Source organism: Cygnus olor, chromosome 1 (genome assembly GCF_009769625.2).
Source record: "Cygnus olor isolate bCygOlo1 chromosome 1, bCygOlo1.pri.v2, whole genome shotgun sequence".
NCBI classification, from domain to species: domain Eukaryota; kingdom Metazoa; phylum Chordata; class Aves; order Anseriformes; family Anatidae; genus Cygnus; species Cygnus olor.
The window spans coordinates 29,744,235-29,763,564 of NC_049169.1; the positions used below are offsets into that span (position 1 = coordinate 29,744,235).

General features: G+C 35.4%; 1 protein-coding gene across 4 annotated transcripts in view; it reads left to right on the plus strand.

Moving 5' to 3' along the window:
* Positions 1-19,330, plus strand: part of IMMP2L (inner mitochondrial membrane peptidase subunit 2) — a 468,784-nt gene that overhangs the window by 307,436 nt on the left and 142,018 nt on the right. For 3 of the 4 annotated variants that reach the window (XM_040550667.1, XM_040550673.1, XM_040550688.1), the window contains one exon: positions 85-150. The exons of the other annotated variant lie outside the window; for it this stretch is intronic. In XM_040550667.1, the coding sequence (XP_040406601.1) occupies positions 85-150 (66 nt within the window). The remainder of the gene's footprint in view (positions 1-84; positions 151-19,330) is intronic. 4 annotated transcript variants of the gene reach the window in all.

Below are 19,330 nucleotides of genomic sequence, written 5' to 3' on the forward strand. Positions count from 1 at the left end.
TATCTATTTCTTTGTGGAATTTCTTTTCATTTTCTTAAAACAACGGGAACATTACTGATTGTATAACCTTATCCCCTGTCTCAGGTCTCCTAGAAACCCTGAACAGAAGATCATTAAACGAGTGATTGCTCTTGAAGGAGACATTATCAAGTAAGTATTTTAAGCCTTAGTCTCTGAGTCTTTATAGGAATAGTGCAGCTTTTCAGTGGATTTTAAATCAGTATCCTAGACAACGAGAACTTTCTAGTATTTTCTTTCTATCTGTCCTTAATAGGGTGTCAGTGTTGTACCTGTCTCCTTTTTAATGAGAGGAGAAATGCTGCACAAAGCTACTCACTCTCTCATGAAAGGTACATGTGTGCAAATAAGGCTTATTTCTTAGAATATCACATATCCAGGCAGGTAATCATACATCATTTTTTTTAAATAAGATTATAGGGCTCTGATTTTTTAGTTAGAGAGTCCAGCTGCTGTGTCATACTATGGCTGGCAAATTAAGGTCAGATATTCTGAGTGTTTTGTTTTTTTTTTTTTTTTTTGGGGGGGGTGGGGAGGGAGAGGTGGGTCCTTTTTTTCTTTTTCTTCCTTTATTTTTGAGACAAAGAACCCTCACAGATGACTGCCTTTCCTGCAGTCTGTAGGAATCTGTAGGGAATATGGTGGGACTGGTTTGGAGTAAATTATTCTATCAGAAAAAGAATCGCAGAAAGAGTAGACTCTCGAGTACTCCAGGACTTAGTTTACTCTGACAGATAGCCCTTCCTACTGGGGCTGATTGGAAATAAATTACTAGTAGATGTAAATCAAAAGTTTTTGTGGAAACAGTACCATTTTGATGAAAATGCTTATTTGAAAGGGTTTCTTTTTCCCAGGTATAGAACAGAATAGGCATAGAGCTGGGATGGTAAATCCCTAGTTTCCCACAGTGAGATATGAATGATCCTGGGAGCTCTTAGACAATATGGCAGTCTGAGACTCAATTCATTTGGATAATGATTCTTCCTCTGGTGTAGTGAATATTTAAGAAGTACTTGGCAGCTGCAATTCAAATCAAGAATTTGAGTGTGGTCTCAATGAGCCCTAGTTAATGGCAGCACTGACGGGCTGTTGGGCTCTGTGGGTTATGTCTGTGCCTTTTTTTTTTTTTTTCTTTTGCAGTCCATACCACTTTTGTTTTACTAAAAAATTCCCAAACATCTCAGTTTGAGAAAGAAATTCTGACATTTCTATTGAAGCAAAAGGCTGAAATAATAAATGCTAAGAAAAGATTTTGATGTTCAAAAACTATGGATATCTACAGCTAAGACTAGCTATCACATAAAAGAAATAAAAACGTAGGAATAGCATGTGCTACTGAGTCAAAACCTATTATCTGAGTAAACCTATATCCTAAAGAAAGTACTGATTCCTTGATATAGTTGATATTACTGCTGATATTATAAGTGGTAAGACTGGTATTCATAATTCAGTATTCCTCATCAATTTCTGTAGCAATGCCAGAAAAAGATTGCAATAGAAAATAATTTCAAGTGTTACTTTTCAAAATTCTATATTATGAACATTATTTGTCTGTATTTTTGAAACGGAATGGAATTTTTGATAATATGAAAGATGTTTAATAACTTAAATTCCAATTATAGGAAATTAATTATGCTATACATTCAAATGCCTTAAAACTCTGAACTATTTGTTAACTTCTGTGGGTGTTCTTGGCCAAGTGGACAAAGGTGTTGGAGCATAATAGCTGAGAGTGCGTGAAGAATAGTGACAAGCCTGTAGGTTAGTATATCACATGGGGGTATAGAAGACTGAGTGATGATTCTCATTTGTCTTTGTAAAAACAGGTTAGGTTAATTTATTGTTAGAAATATTAATACCAGTAATTCAAATGTACTTTTTCTTTTCTTTTCTTTTCTTTTCTTTTCTTTTCTTTTCTTTTCTTTTCTTTTCTTTTCTTTTCTTTTCTTTTCTTTTCTTTTCTCTTTTCTCTTTTCTTTTCTTTTCTTTTCTTTTCTTTTCTTTTCTTTTCTTTTCTTTTCTTTTCTTTTCTTTTCTTTTCTTTTCTTTTCTTTTCTTTTCTTTTCTTTTCTTTTCTTTTCTTTTCTTTTCTTTTCTTTTTTCTTTCTTTTTTTTTTTCTTTTTCTGTCTAATCACATGGAAATTGTCTCAGAGTCTTTTGCTTAATCTGTGGAAAGTTTTTTTTAGATAAAGAATACGTTATTGGGCTATTACAACTTTTAAGGTTTTTTTATATGCCATTGTCCCATAATTGTGTGTATGTGTAGACAATGTAAATAATACTTTTTGCAGGACTAGGTAAAGCAAAAGCTTAGATAATAAAACAACAAACTGGCAAATTTTTTTCTAAAATAAATATTATTTTTGTAATGAAACCACAAGCAGGTGTCTGACCAGGATATTTCTTACTAAAACAGATGACTGGTTATGCTAAGAAACAAACTTTTTGACTAGGATTTTGATAGGATTTTGACTCCTATTTGATATATCTGAAGACAGTCTTTATTATTACAAACCCGAAAGTATTGCTGTTGATGATGAAGATTTTATGTCTATCTATTTATATACATTAAATTAATCCAGATCTACATAAAAATGATTCTCTTAATAAAATTGAGAGTTTCTGAACATGTGCAAAAAGTAGACCTGAAGGTATTAAAATGATACTCTTATCTATTGTTCTGACTCCTTTTTGGTATGGGTGAAAAGTGATGTGGAACTGATATATGCTGACCTTAGAGGAATATTTGAAAATCCTTGCTCCTAATGTCTGAGGTGGAATATATATGCCTGTACACTAAAAAAACCACGACCTCTTGCTGCTCCAGTGATCAATCAGAATTTCTTCTTGCCAAGAAAACAACCTGTCTCACTGCAGAGCAGTTATTTCATTTCCCACGTACAGAAAAGTGAGAATCATGAATCGTGTATAGTGGGGTTCATGTGCTTATGGAGCTACTTGCAGGTATAGCAGTTTTGCAGAGAGGTGGTGGTTATATAAAGAATTGTGCCATGTTGGACATTGTATGTGGAAGGTCAGTGAAATGTATGAAGTCTGTCTGTTGCTCTGCAAATTTTGGTTGATGTCAACTGACAGAATTAATGAAGGCATGCTTTCAGTGGTGAGCAGACTTTCATTGTGAAGAAAGCTATGCAAATAACTGTGAGTTGGAAGGTATTTTCATTTAGTGTTCCACTAGATGGGTGATAGATGATATGGTCTGTGGGTCTGTAGTTATGCTATCATAGATGAATGAATCATCTGTATTCAATCTGTTTGGTGCTTGATATGGGATAATTTGTTACAAGAATACTGTGTTGTCTTATTAATTAAAATAAGTTAGTTTTCATTTACTATCTGTTAATAACTGAAAGTAATGAGATACCATATAGACAGAGACATTATTATCAAAGGGCAGGTTCCATGTATTTTGACTTGTGTTCAGGTGTTTTAAGTCCACAGTAGAAAAATCCTGTTTTTCAGTCCTTCATTTCTAAAAGGATTAAATAAGAGGAAAAAAAAAAGCTACATTTTGAAAATAAAAATGGCTACATTCTAGTTTTTGAAAATAAATGTAGGTGAGACATCTATAATGGGTCCATTTTGACCTTTCATTTTGCATTATTCAGGTAGTCAGAAATTATGAATAACGTAGTACTTCACTTTTGAAATATGCTTTGATGGGTGGAAAAATGGTACAAACTTGCTGAATAAAAATCCTGATCTTGTTTCTAATCTAGTTGAAAGTCCAGGTGAAATGAGTTGTGTCATGTAAATCCCTAGAAGACTGTAGTACACTTCACAAACGTATAACTCATAATTTAATTTGGATAAGCTAGTGTAACTTCCTCCTGAAAGGAATTTAAAGAATAGAAAATCACCATTTAGCCCTTGAGATGTCAGCTTGTATATAGATAATATTGCACAGTGTAGATCCCATAAATCAGGTTTTGTTTTGTCTTCCATGGATTCACAAGAGAATTAGCTTTAAGTAGGAAATCATTACAATGGTTCCTGAAAACTATTTCAATTATAATTCTTCCAAGGCAGGACTTCTTTTAAAAGTCAATATAATTTAATTTGTTAAAAATAAATGTTGGTATTTTAAAACACTTTATATATTTTGAAATTAAGCATATTAAAAGTCATTTATCTTAGATACACTAATGCAAATTCAAAAATCTATAGTAATCTATCACAGATGGCTGAGTCATGGTATGTTTTCAGTAACACAAATAAATGAAGGTTTATGAGGAGGAAAACAATATTAAAATTGGGATTAAACTAGTAACATTTAAAATTAAGTCCGTTCAGCAACTTGCTGAACTAATCTTTCTTCTGTCTATCACAGTTGCCCAGGTCTGCAAGAGCTTGGTGTGCTAATTCTCATTCTTACGTGTCATTGTTTGTTTCTTAACACCACAGCTGATTTAGGAATTACTGGTGAGCCACTAGAAAATGTAATTTTAAAAACTTTTGTCCAGGGATATTGTTAAGCTATGAGGAGACAATGTTATAGCACTGAATGGTTCAGCAAAACAATGTTGCATTTAAGTGTGGCATCTTGCAAAACTGCTCTGAAGATGTGAATAAGGAGATATTTACTTCCTTTTTCTCACATTATGACAGTGCAGAAATATATCATTACATTACTGTTCTGTAGGTCTAAAACAAGCATCAGTAACTTTTCTAATTTTACTATGAGGTGCATCATTAAATTGGGAAGGAAAAAACTATAAATGAGTTTGAAATAGGAGTAGAGATTTCATAGGAATAAATCCCATCAGCAGCTATTAAATATAGTGATCACAGTATAAATTCATGTACTCCTCTTGTCATGCAGGATGTTATATTTCTTCCAGACAAAGATCCCATACTACATTAAGATATGACCAAAACCTGGTTATTCTGTCCACCTGTTGGAGTACCCTTTCAGATTCAAGCAAACCCCTTGCCCTATCACTGCATGCTGTTGTAAAAAATCCCTCTCCAGCTTTCTTGTAGGCCCCCTTTAAGGTACTGGAAGGCTGCTGTAAGATCTGTCCCAAGCATTCTCTTCTCAAGACTGAACAATCCAAAATCCCTCAGCCTGTCTTCATAGTAGAGTTGCTCCAGCTCTCTGATCATCTTTATGGCCCTCCTCTGGACTTACTCCTCCAGGTCCACGCACTTCTTATGTTGTGGGCCCCAGAACTGAATTCAGTACTGCAGGTGTAAGAGAGCAGAGTAGAGGGGGAGAATCGCCTCCCTTGACCTTCTGGCCGCACTTCTTTTGATGCAGCCCAGGATACAGTTGGCTTTCTGGGCTGCAAGCATGCATCGCCAGCTCACGTTGAGTTTCTCATCAACCAACAGCCCAGGTCCTTCTCCTCAGAGCTGCTCTCAATCCATTCTCCATCCATCCTGTATTTGTGCTTGGAACTGCCCTGACCCAGATGCAGGACCTTGCAACCTGATTTCGTTGGACTTCATGAGGTCCATCTCTCAAGCCTCTCCAGGTCCCTCTGGATGGCATCCCTTCCCTCCAGTGTGTCGACTACACCACATAGCTTGGTGTTATTGGCAAACTTGCTGAGGGTGCACTCAATCTCACTTTCCATGTCACTGACAAAGATGTTAAACAGCACCAGTCCCAATACAGACCACTGAGGAATACCACTTGTCACAGGTCTCCACTTGGACATTGACCACAGCTCTTTTAAGTGTGACCATCCAGCCAATTCCTTACCCACCAAGTAGTCCCTCTGTCAAATCCATGTCTCTGCAATTTAGAGGCAAGGATGTCATGCAGAAAAGTGTCAAATGCTTTGCAGAAGTCCAGGTAGCTGATGTCAGTTCTTCTTCCCTTATCAACCATGGCTGTAAGGCCACAGAAGGCCAACAAATTTGTCAGCCACAATTTGCCCTTATTGAAGCCATGTTGGCTGTCACCTTTAAAAGACTAGCAATCACAGCTGATAATGATATACAGGCTATGTTTATGGCTATTCCCTTCCTCCTCAAAGTCCATTGTCTCTGTTGGGCTTGTCAGCACAGAATGTGGCGATCCACATTGACAAGGTTGCTGGTGGGATCAACAGAAATGAGAGCAGTCAACTCTACAGGTTCACAGCACTGTCCTTGGAGACTACAAATTTTGGAACATCTTTCCTTTGGAGTGAGTAATTGTAGTTTTCATATTGTTCTGTCTTTGCAATTCATGTATCTAAAGGAAGTAGTAACAGTCAAGCTTCTCCTTAGATGAAAAGCTCTTAGTCATCCAAAATGTTTTTATGTTTTTATGTTTTTAAATGTGTCTGTATGCATGGAATGCATATCTCGTGGTGTCTATGCAGTTTATTTTGCACTACTTATAGTTAGGTACTGATGGGACTTTTTTAAGTCAATGAAAGCTCTTGTTATTTTCCAGCAATACTGCTCTGTCATGACTCTTCAGCATTGATTATATCCTTGCAAATCTCCTTGTCCTGGTTTCAGTTAGGACAGAGTTAATTTTCCTCCTAGTAGCTGGCAGGGTGCTATGTTTTGGATTAGAATGAGAAGAGCGCTGATAACATGCTGATGTTTTAATTGTTGTAGAGCAGTGCTTACACCAAGCCAAGGACTTTTCAGCCTCTCTCTGTCCTGCTAGCGAGCAAGCTAGGGATGCAGCAGGAGCTGGGAGGGGACAGACCCAGGACAGCTGACCGAAACTGGCCAAAGGGGTATTCCATACCATCTGACGTCATGCTGAACGATATATAGGGGTGGCTAGCCGGGGTGGAGGGGGGGGGCCGGCTGCTCGGGGATAGGCTGGGCATCGGTCAACGGGTGGTGAACAATTGCATTGTGCATCACTTATTTCGCACACATTATTACTATTAATACTATTATTATTATTATTATTGTTATTCTTTTCCCTGTCTTAATAAACTGTCTTTATCTCAACTCACAGACTTCACTTTCCCGTTTCACTCCCCCATCCCGGAGAGGGAGGGGGGAGGGTGAGCGAACGGCTGTGTGGTGTTTGGCTGCCAGCCGGGTTAAACCACAACACTCCTAAATAGAGTTTCCATTGATTTTGATTCTGTTTCCATATGCAGAGTCCTTGCATGACTGGACTCCATTTCTTTAAATGCAAATGATGAGAATGAATATTGGTACAGTGTCTTCAAGTTATAAAGGCAACGCAACAAAACTGGAATGAAGATTTCCTATATCCATAACGAATTTCTGAGGTTCTGTAGATCCTTAGCCCCAGTAATGAAGTTCAGCAAAGCTAGATTTCTAAAATTCAGCATTATTCAGAACCACTATAAAGTAGGGAGAGACGTTTTTGCTTTGCATTAGATTTTTGGTTGTCTAATATTTAGGGAAGATCCATGAAGAGAAAAAAGGTTAAGAACAGAAAGTTGAATTTCAGGAAGAAATATATAAATATGCTGTCTTTTGTCTTCAGAGAAAAGAGTTATATATTTTTTCAAAAATGCATAAAAAAAAAGAGAGAAGAAAAGACAATGCCAAAAATGATAATTTGCAGTCATGGTATAAAGGTGATTATTAATATTATATTAATATTTACTCATTGTTCCATGTACTTAGGTCTTAATTCCTTAAATCATATCCATAATATTTATAATTTAGGTGGTGGAGTCACCATCCCTGGGGGTGTTTAAGGAAAGGTTGGATGTGGTACTTAGGGACATGGTTTAGTGGATAATAATGGTGGTAGGGAGACAATTGGACTAGATGATCTTGGAGGTCTTTTCCAACCTTTATGATTCTATGATTCTATCTATAAAATAATATCTGTAACATTTTAAACATATTTTCCTCTTCAGAGTACAGACAGCAGCAGTACGATTGCTAAAAGGTTGTGTGTATCATCAGTGCCATTTCTCTCATATTTCTGTTGGTTGTATTTGTTGAAACTCAGTGAAGGCAAAGGAGTTTCCATGTAGATGCTTTGTGACCTCTGGAACTCTTATATTAAAGGGAAAGAGTCAGCATAATGTGATTCTCCAAGACTGTACAGAATTTGAAGGATTGGCTTACAGAAAACAAAACAAAACAGAAACAACATATCCTATTACCTCTGAAGTGAGGCCATTTGATTTGGGCAACACTGAGACAATAAAAGAAATACCATCAACACTAGTTTTCACAGCTACTATTCAGACTAAAACCAAAAGTACTAAAAAGTTGTAGTAAAATATAATAAAATAAAATATAATAAATAAAGTGTAAATAAAATGTGCAATTGTGATAAAATAAGTAGTCAGCAACTCTCTATTAGTGTGCATCTGAAGCAAGACACAAATGACAGCTGCATCTACAGGAGGGAGAAAGGTTTTTTTAATCGTTTCTCCTCCCTTCTTTCCCCCTCTCCTTTTTGAGGGGAGTTTAATTAGGGAAGCAGCACTATAAAATGCAAAAATCAGCATCTCTTTTAAGATGGCATAGCTGTGAACACCGCGCGTAACGAGTCTCAGTAGTGTTCAAAGACTATTTTAATCTGCCATAGTAATAAACCACGGGGAAGTTTTTTAAATGCTCTGTAGACAACTTGGAGTAACACTTGTCTTGGCTTTCAGTAAATCCCTGTAGTTATGCAACCTATGGTTATTGTGAAGTATACTCCAGCATATGCGTGAAATGTATCTTCAGACACTTATTGCCAGCATTAGCTGTAGCCGTGTGAAGTACCATTCTATCTTGAGCTAATACATATTATAGAAGTAAGAGAAAAGAGACAAACAAGCATCTTATGTCTTTATCATTGAAAACTACAAGGATGGAGAACAGAAATATTGGAGAGGAGCTGGGAAAAGTGCCTTTTAAATAACCTCAGTCTATCTGGAAAGTGCTTGCATCAGCACCTGAGAGCATGCAGCTTCAGCTGGTTCATTCCACCACTGGTCAGTTGTGAAGTTCTCTGTGGTGTAAATATTCAGCAGAGTTATGGTCACCAATTTACTTCTCCTGTCAGGCTTCCATTTGCTGCACACTGAGTAGAAACCAGCATAAGAAAGGGTAATAATACTATTAGGAAGGTCTTTATTTTCTAGGAAATTATCTCTTAGGACGCTGAGGCGTTTTGATGGGTTTTAAATGCAAGCATTCTGAATAGGGCTGTGACAGGGGCACAAATACTATTTTAAGAAAAGTACCATTGTATCATAGACAGTACATAGCCTTCCAATGTCCAGTTTGGGGCAGGAAATACATCAATAACCTGGAGTGAGTTCAGCAGAAGGAACCCAAGCTGGCTAGGGGCTGCAGCACTTGCCCGGTAAAGAGAAGATGAGACAGCAGGACATCATGGAGGAGAGGAGGCTTTGGGATCACCTAACATCAACACCCCAGTATTTATGGGGAGATTTGCAAGGAGATGGAATCAGGCTCTTCATAGTGACAGGAGGACAAGACAGTAGGCATAACTTGAAATAAAGAGAGATTCAGACCAGACAGAAGAAACTTTTTCCCCATGAAGGTGGCCAGGCAGTGGGGCAGTTGCCAGAGAGTTTGTGGTCTCCATCACTGATATTTAAGATCCAACTGGATAAAGCCCTGCTCGGAACCACCTGGTCTGACCTTATAGCTAACCCTGGTTTGGGTGGGACATCGGACTAGAGACCTCCTCAGGGCCCTTCCAACATGAACTGCCCTACGATTTTATGACACTCAATACTAATTTTTAAATGTATTATGTCACATTTAGAGGAATGATATATTTGTTATATGTTCTCTTATTTAAGAGAGGATGTATTTTGTAGGCTTTTTTTTCTTTAAAGAAACACATTTGATTTCTGTTTCACTGAAAGTTGATGTGCTGCCAAGATATCAGATGGTTAGAAAAGACATGCACACAAGTGTAATCATCTCAATGGGAAGCTCAATAGGTTGTCTTTATGAAGATTTTTTAAAAAGTGAGCAGCAAGTGATTAAAATGCAGTTTTAAAAATGCAGTTTTAAAACATTTCATAGTTAATAAAATGCTTTCACATATTTTAATTCCAGCAAATTATTTTCTTTCTTTCTAAACTATGGATACAAATGTCATTGGTGGTCTGAAATCTGGCACTGGAATACATACTTAGGCATCAGAATAAACGGTTTTTAGGAAAAATAGTTTTTATCCCAAGCAGTTTAGGACTTCATCTTCTCAACTTCTAGATGTTTGGTTAGTAGTTCCTGGAGCAATGTTGGGGTCACGGATAGTGTTGTGTTTGCAAATTGAAGGAAAATATGCTGAAACAAAAAAGTCTACTCTGAATAACATAAATAAATCTTACTGTTTATTATTTCATTCTACAGCAGTGCAAAAGTCCTCTTTCTATCTTATGTAAATATATTTAGGGTGGTAAACTCAGCCAGTGACATGGCGAAAGAGTTGTATCCACTTACCAATAATGGCTAGAACACGGTTCTGTGAAGTAGACAAGATATGGGGTTGTTTCATCATCTGTATGGTTAATCATGGGTTCAGAGTCCCAGACCATGACTTTTTTTCTTTCTTGACCAAATTCCATTGCTGCCTTTGGAGTAGAAATTAAGCAGACTTTCTGTTCTTTTTGAATCAATTAATACCTTTTAAAAGGTATTACTTTTCTTGTCTCCCATTTCTACATGCACACACACTTCCCTGCCTTCTTCACTTCCCCACAGCTGGAGATACTGCATCCTGAAGTGATTCATATAAACTGACCACATGCATGATACTAATCCAGTCTAATGAAGAAGATTAATTTCAATCTTTATTAGTGTAGGGAAACAACAGCAGTTGTAACACTTTTGATATGTATATATATATATATATACATATTATATAACAATAGTTCACCCCCAAGGTGATATGTATATATATATATATATATATATATATATTATATAACAATAGTTCACCCCCAAGGTGTTCTTCCTAAGTGTCCATTTTTCCCTCGGTTTCACTTGGGCTCCCTTTTGGAACTGCTGAAGGCAACTCAAGTGAAAAATGTATACTTGACGTTGCAATGACGTAACAGGGACAACGTGTCTGCCTACCAATGCTAGCTGAAGCACAGTAACTTCTTTAAAAGCACTGACACCCCCAGTTGTGACCATATAAGCATACTCTCATAGGATCAATCTCAGTTGGTGTGAACCATCTTCGCTCTCTTAATGTTAAGAGACATAGACCAATTTAGTCTAAATGAAAATCTGGTTAAAATGTATTTTCTGCAGTATTTTTCTTACCTTACATGGGCTTTCCTGGGATGAGAACATATATTAAAGACTACAAAAAAGTCACCTCTTCAAAGATTTATAGTTTGATACACTTCATATTTTTCCATTGAGTGAATTAATAACCACAAAATTGTACAAAATATGACCTGATGATGCTTTCTCTCTCTCTCTCTCTCTCTCTCTCTCTCTCTCTCTCTCTCTCTCTCAAATTTAGAAAAACAGTGTAAAGTTTTACATTTGCTTCTTTTCCTCATTTAGACCCTGACAAAGTTCTTTAGTGCCAATTTGTGTTTTATAGCACTGTTTGTCAGCCATAAACAATGATTGCCAATGTTGTAATTTGAAAATTTTGATATTATTGTGCTTGTCATTATGTAAAGCTTACAAGTATATATTGGCAGAAATATTAATTGTAAATTGTTCATTTGAAAAGATTGCCTCCATAGTGTTGTGCTGCAAACTGATCTTGAAATGAGGGTCTGACTAGGTCACAATAGCAGAACTAATAAGGTTTTAAATTTGATCACCCCAGTGGTTACGAGATTCAAATGAGAATAGGAGGGAAAATGACTATTATCTTTTTTCATTATTATAGAACTTACTATTGTTGACATTCTACTTCTGTGAAGTAAATTGTGTGATAAAACTGTAGAGTATTTTGGGTATAATGGGTAGCAAGTCATTAAACAGGGTCTCCAGCATCTGCGATTAGGGGAGGCAAAAATATTTTCTGCTTTACTGTTGTTAGTTGGCAGTGATTGCACAAATGGTTTCTGCTCACTGACCATTATGCTACAAGCTTTTTAATATTCAGCCATTATGATAAACTGTATGTCACGTATTTCTATAGCTTCAGGTGTATCTCAGGTCATATTTCTAATGAATAGGTTTCATTTTTGTACATATAGCAAAAATAAATTACCATTTAATCTTTTATTATAGCATGAAGGGGAGCAAGTGATACATGCTGAAAAAGATTGTGATACAAGTTGCTATAATTGAAAACCAAAGCATAGTGCCATACTAGTAGAGGTAGGAGTCTGATAAGTGATGGACCTCTGAAAGAGAATAGAATAATGGATGAGGAAATCAACGAACAGATTAGAAACTGGTACATACCTAAAAAAGAAAGGTGACCTTTAATGGATTTCAGGGGACTGATTTGGTGACTGGCTAAATTAATCACAGTTCCACTGCTAGTGCAACTTTCTGTGCAAAAAGACCAAAATTGTCTACATGCAACATAATGGAAAAGGATGGTATCTAATTAGAAGTAGCAGTATCATGTGTGATTCAGAAATATTCTGGAGCATGTCGTGTCATATTTCCAATGTAGTATATGTAGATATGATCATGTTTAAAAGGATTTAGATTTCTAGTAATAAAAGTCATTCTACTGTTTCTAAATCTCATGCAGTAGTTAAAACTTTAATTAAACAGGTTTGCAAGAATGGGAAATAGAGACTAAGTTCATAAACCAGACAGATACGCTTTGTAAATGAAAAAGAAAGCTAATTAAGCCAAGCATAGCAGCATAATATTAATTTTTAAAAACACTTCAAGCATATTTGTAGTAAATATTTCCTAATGAGTTATTCTACAGTTTAAGTTCAGCATTTATGCTGCCAACACTCCATAGTCAGGTATAAAAATTGTATCCTTAGGCTAATGTTTATTTCAGTACAAGTAGGGCTCTTTGAGCCCTATTTATGAAAACAAAACAGCAAAAATGACATATGGAATTTTTATGTACCAGAATATTTTTCTTTCCTGTAAATTGGATTTGGCTAATGATAATTCTAATCTCTTTTCGAAGAGACAGAGATTAATATGGAGGACATGATTGTCTCTGTTAAGAGGTCTCTCACATGGGATAGAAGAGAGCTAAGTTTTGTAATAATTATGGAAGACAATTAATGAACTGCTGCATTTTCTTCCATATGGAGACAATATTCCACTAAATGTTTTTACATTGCAAGATTTAGATAGTTAAGTTGATAGCACTACCTCGTGTTTGGATACGGTGTTTGTTTATGCTTCTGTGTTTCCTTAAACTATTTGTAAAAAAAAAAAAAAAAAAAAAAAACTTTAAACATTTCAAAGTGCAAGTATTTGAGAGAGGTGATAAACCTGCTAGACTACTGTTTCTTTGGCTGAGTTGCTGTACTTCTTTAAAGAAAGCTTTCATTTCATGACAGATTACCAAGGGATCCCTTATTCTTTTCTTCTTTGGGTGGGAAATACTGATGATGTTTGAAAAGGTTCAGATAGATTAGCTTTAGATATGTTCTTTTGGGATCTGTTAAATAGAATCTGAGAATTTGGGTCAATTTTTGAAGTAATATCAAATGCCTAAGGACTTTTGAACTGTTTCCCTCCGTAACCTCAAATACTCTTTTTTTTTTTTTTTTTTCCTCTACAGGATATATAGTTGCTGTTGAATTTTTCATAATTATTTTCCTTCTGTCTCATCCACTTAGACCTAAGTTGTTTTATTGTTATAATTAGTAGCACCCTTAATCTTTTCTCGGTCGTTCGTGCTTGACATTATCCAAACTTGGGCAAAAGTAGCATATATAGTGTGTATATATAATTCTTAAAGTCCAGATTATTGTCTTTATTGTATGAGGGATGAGGAGGTATTTCTGAGCCATTTAAATAATAATTATCTACTGGTGTTACCTACTCAGCTCTATGTATTCCTGAGTTTAAATTTGTAATCCAAAAGCTACAAATAAAGAGGTAAAAAAGGGAAAGGAGAAGAAAGGGTGACTTAAAAGTCATTCACAATGCATTCCCTTGAGAAAACCAACATCAGAGACATATCAATGTCTTGAAATTTGAAGGTACAAGGCCATGAGGACAAAAGCCTTTGGGTGTACAAGGTAAAAATATTGCCCCAGCAGCCATGGGGTATGTCAGTGAATGACTTACAAAGTCAAAGGTAGACTTTCAGTGCAACAAGTGAAAAGCTACAGGGCTGTAAATGGAAAGACTCTAATTTTGCAAACCTTAAAATACATGGCAACATCTGTACCCTTCATTTCTCTGTAAATATAATGCGAATAATAATAATAATAATGTGAATTTTATCTGTGAATGATAATGTGAATTTTTTTGATAATGATGGTGAGAAAGAAAATCCAGGATCATTTCATAGGAAATTTGAGACAGTATTTAATGTGAAGACCAAAATTCTGCATGAACAAAACTAACCATTTACAGTAGAAATACCTGCATCAACAGTTAATCATATATTGTTGTGTAATGTGGTGCAACTCATCCCGTAACCTCTCTTTTAATTTTAATGAACATTTTAGGAAATGACGTTTTGATCCCTACCCCATTTCCCCACCCCCAAGTATCCTCTATACATCTTTGTACTGGTGCTAAAATTGGTCTGTAAAACCCTGCATAGGTAATTAGGTCCCACTCCTCTGACATCTATAACAGATTTTGAGGGGTGTTTTAGAAATATTTACAGATTAGTGTAAACTGCCCTTCATACACAGGCATGTGACGATCATTTTGAACATGCCATGATAAGTTGGATGTCTGCTCTTTAGACCACACTTTAAATTTACCAGAGTTTAAGAAGTTTCTGGCAAGTTTCATCTTTTAGTTGTTTAATCCTTTTCTGCTGCAGTCAACTGTTAGATGCTGATTTATTTCCAGGACAAGGACAAGAGGTTAGCATATGTTGCTGAAGGATGTTTTTTTTTGTTGTTTTTGTTTTTGTTTTTTTGTTTGTTTGTTTTGTTTTTCCTTCTCTTATTGGCTACTTTATGGCTTGAAATAAAATGTTTCCTGCTATGAGCACTTTCCATGTTGTATATTCAGTGCTGAAAGAAAATCATGTAATTCAAAGTTGAAATTTTTTAATCCAAAGTCTTCTATAATAAACAATTGAGGGCTAAGTGATTAAACAAAAATCTCTTCCTGCACAATCTTTAATTTTTGAATGAAAACAGTAGATTTTACAGGTTTTATACGTGTGATTCATTTGCTTAAATATACCTGTCTAGAGACGTTTTAGACGTCCTAGTTATCATGTCTGGTCTTACAAGCTGCAGTTTCAGAAAGTCTCTTGAACATTGTGTTATAGCTGCCCCTGTCATGAGGATGCCTCAGTAGAGTATCTAAAATAGCAGCAGTCACTTATGTATAGGCACACAGGTCATTCTTCGTAACAAATTAGATGGTTCATGAGAAGCAATTAAAAACATCATGCTGAAGTTTTGGCAAACATCCAGCAGCATTTTGGGGCTTAAAACTTTGAGTCATTTTACTCTATAGAAGTTCTTGAAATTTTCTTATATGTATGTGAAGTTAGCTTAAGGACAGTGTTTATCTTTGGAATGTAAGGAGTACACCTTTAACAACGAGTGAAAATTCATTGTATTTGAATTATTATTTGTTTCCCAAGTATCTTCAGTAGTTGAATTTTGAAGAATAGTCAACAATAGAACAGCATCACTGATATTAAGATATGTGACCGGCTTCCAGTGCAATTGTCTTCCAGACATTATTTAACATAAGATTGATGGGATAGCTGCTTTGTTTTGGTGAAGAAGTTTGTGTAGAGCACTGTCTGTGATAGCGTACAGTAAGGACAGAAAGTGACAAGGCACTATTTTTGCTAAATTTATAAGCCTTTCTAAATATTTTATATAGTGGACAGATTTTCAATTTGTGTATAGAATACAAATATATATGCATATATGTACTCATAGAAATGTATACATATGAAGTATACATGAATAAGAAAAAAAACTGCTGAATTTGTTAAGAATCAAGAGGTATGAGATTGGTCTTCAAGGAACAGAACTGAAAAATAAACTGAAATGAATCATGATTCAGCTATTCAAAACCTAGATTCTGTGTTGTCACTTTGCAGGGAACTCAAGCTTTCAATGTAAATATAAATTAAGTGTATAATATATGCTTAAGCAGACTGACTTTAATTACAAGAAATTCAAAACATCCTTTACTCACTGGAGACAAATTGTGATATTTTGCTTAGATTAAACAGAACCATACTGGAGGAATAAGCTTCATGTCTCTTATAACAAGGAAAGATTGCTAAACTGGTGTTCTGACATACCTGAAACTTTCCATCATACATTCACAGCAACTGGCAATAAATGCAAAATTGAAAACAAATTAAGTCGAAAAACTTAAATTGTTTTGCTTTCACTCTTTTGGAGCTTTGATTGGTATGCTATACCACAATGATATTGTCAGTGTTGCATCTTTGAAGACTGGATTTGCATCCCTGTAGATCTGCAGAAAGATCTGATAATGAGAAATTTTCCAGAAATTGCACCTGAAAATCAGATTAAATTTAACATAATTATTTTGTTTTCAGTTCTGGCCTCAATTTTAAAGTATTGAACAGAAATAAGTGTGATTTGCTAAAGCAGATATTTCTGATGTCAAACACTTAAACATTGGCAACTGTGGTCACCCTTCAAGCTTCTGTGTAGAGATTGTTGTTAGATAGGTCAGTAGTTAAGAGATAATCAGAATCATTACTCATGTTTATTCCCTGACAGATTTTCAGATACTTTAATTAAGCTAGGTATAAAACTCTTATTGCCAAATGGAGTCTGTAGCCCCCACTGGAAGATGCAATGCACCATGAATCTTGAATTCCAAAATAAAACATATGGTTTAAATTGGGGCACCACAAAAGAAATCATGTTTGCGAAAGAGAATGGAGTTCCAGCTTCACAAAGATATGTCTCCATTCCATCTTACCCACGTTCTGGGTGGATATTGAAAATCAAATGAGTCTTAATTTCTGACATGAGTCACCCAATAGCAGTTGTATCAGCATAATATCAGTCCCAAGAGTATCGCACTATTGGCTACTGAAGATCAAGGCCATATGTAAGTGTAAACCTGCAGATTTCTGACAAACAAAATCCAGTTGAGAATTGGATATCATGAAGCTGGCTGTGCCCAGACATTTAGACGGTCAAAAAGAAGAAGGGGACCTATCACCAAAAAGTAAAAGAAAACAAATATATATAGATATAAATGTGTGGGAAATAATTGTTAAGTTGCAATATTTAATGTATGTTAAAGATACTGAGAATCCCTGAGAACAGTGGCTGGTAGGAGCTTAGGAATTTATTAGGAAACTTATTAGTCAAACTAATAATCTTGTGTTTTGTAAATATCTCCAAGCTTTTTTAACAGTAACAATCACATTGATATGCAATGTACACATGATGTTTATACATATATTATTTTAAAACATTCAGTGGATTTCTGATCCCCTGATCATTTTTTTTTTCCTGCAGTAACAAGTATTCTGACCCACAAAGTTATAAAAACAAACAAGCTGTCTAGTTTTGCAGAGAACTGTTTCTCCTTGTTTCGGCAAAGAAATAATTGACTCTTCCCTTTATTTGTCAGTTTCAGAAAACAAAATACCTAACTAAATTTTTTCAAGCTCTTCAGTTTCATTTCCATCAATATCTTATTTGAAAAGAATCTCCTGCAAAAGTAAGGATCTGTTTATACACAGGAGATTAAGCAAAGCCAAGGACTGTAACGAGTCTTTAAGGCTACCTTTCAGCACTTGATAATACAAATATTAACAAAACTCTGAACTCACTTATACCAATGGAAATCTTTCCATTGTGTTGAGGGAATTTTGGATCAGATCTCTGTATTATAGTAAGCACTGGAAATTCTGAATGGCACTTGCTGAATAGGTGTCTGAATATGAGGTGTTATTGGCCAAGCTTTCACAGGTTATTCGATGGAGACATCTCAGTACAGGTTTGAAAAATCTTACTTTTGGCTTTTAGAAATTATGTCCCATTTAGCTTAGAACTGATGGCATACAAGTTATACTGACAAAAGGCTATTCTGAGACAAACAAAAATTTACAGAGTACTACATCCAGTGTGTAAAATCAAAGTTAAAAAACTGTGCAGTTGTCTCAGTCGTGCTGCAAACACAATTCCTTCTCTGCTCCCAAGAACAACACTTGTAATTCTCTACTTGTGAAAATGGAAAAGCTCAACAACGACAGCATAAGAGGCTGAAAAACTTGACACACGTTACCACATCTCACTCAAAATAATAGGTGCAGATGTCATTTTTCTGCTGTTCTTTGGAAAAGGCTCTGGAGGTTTGTCACAGTATAGAGCATCTCTACAGCCACAATATTACATCTTTTGGACAAAGCCTGTAGCAGAAGCAATGACAAATACAAATTTCTGTTGATTCTTGACAACAAACTTTGGTTTATATATTTAGTTTATATGAAACAGTAACTTCAGGATATTGAAATGCTACTGAATACATGATTGTATAATATACAGTATAATGTACAGTTAATATAGCTGTAAATAATTCATATCTGGCCTTCTAACACCTTCTATGTTCAGTGGTCGTTACTTTAAAAAATGTTGAGCAGTAATCTTGAAAACCCCTGTAGCAAATCTGCAAATACATCAGTGACTCTTCACTAATGTTATATTAAAGTTAAGCTGTAGTATTCAATTTTTTCACATCTTGTCGATTTTATTACAGTGGAACTGCACAAAAATAAATGAATCTGGGGAGTTCTAGAGTTTCTAACCTGGGAGAAGTATATGCTAAGTAGTTAATTTGTGTTTATTTCACCTCATTTAGAGCTATGTTTTGTTCTGAGATTCATACTGTATTGTACTGGGAGATAAATTGTACATCTAAGAGGCTAGCAGTAATATCTGTTTGAGATTGCTGCTCCACCAGCATCTAGAGGCTCCTAAGAGTGAACTAATGTAGTTATTAAGGCTTAATATGCCTTACCCTGTGACAGTTAAGAACATATTTGACTAAACTTACTGGAGAACTTTTTAGTTCCACATACCTGTTAATCTCCTGTATTCTGTTAAGAACTAGACGATCAGTATTATTTTCTATGATTATGATATATTCCATTCATTTGGTGGCATAATCAATATAAATCAGTCTTCCCACATGTAAGCTCAATAGAGAACTACCAATCTGTATGTGATTTCACACATTGCTTGTCTAAATGGAAGATCCAGATGCAAGCTTTTGCACTGGAACTAGTAAGTAGATTTGATCCCCAAACAAGGA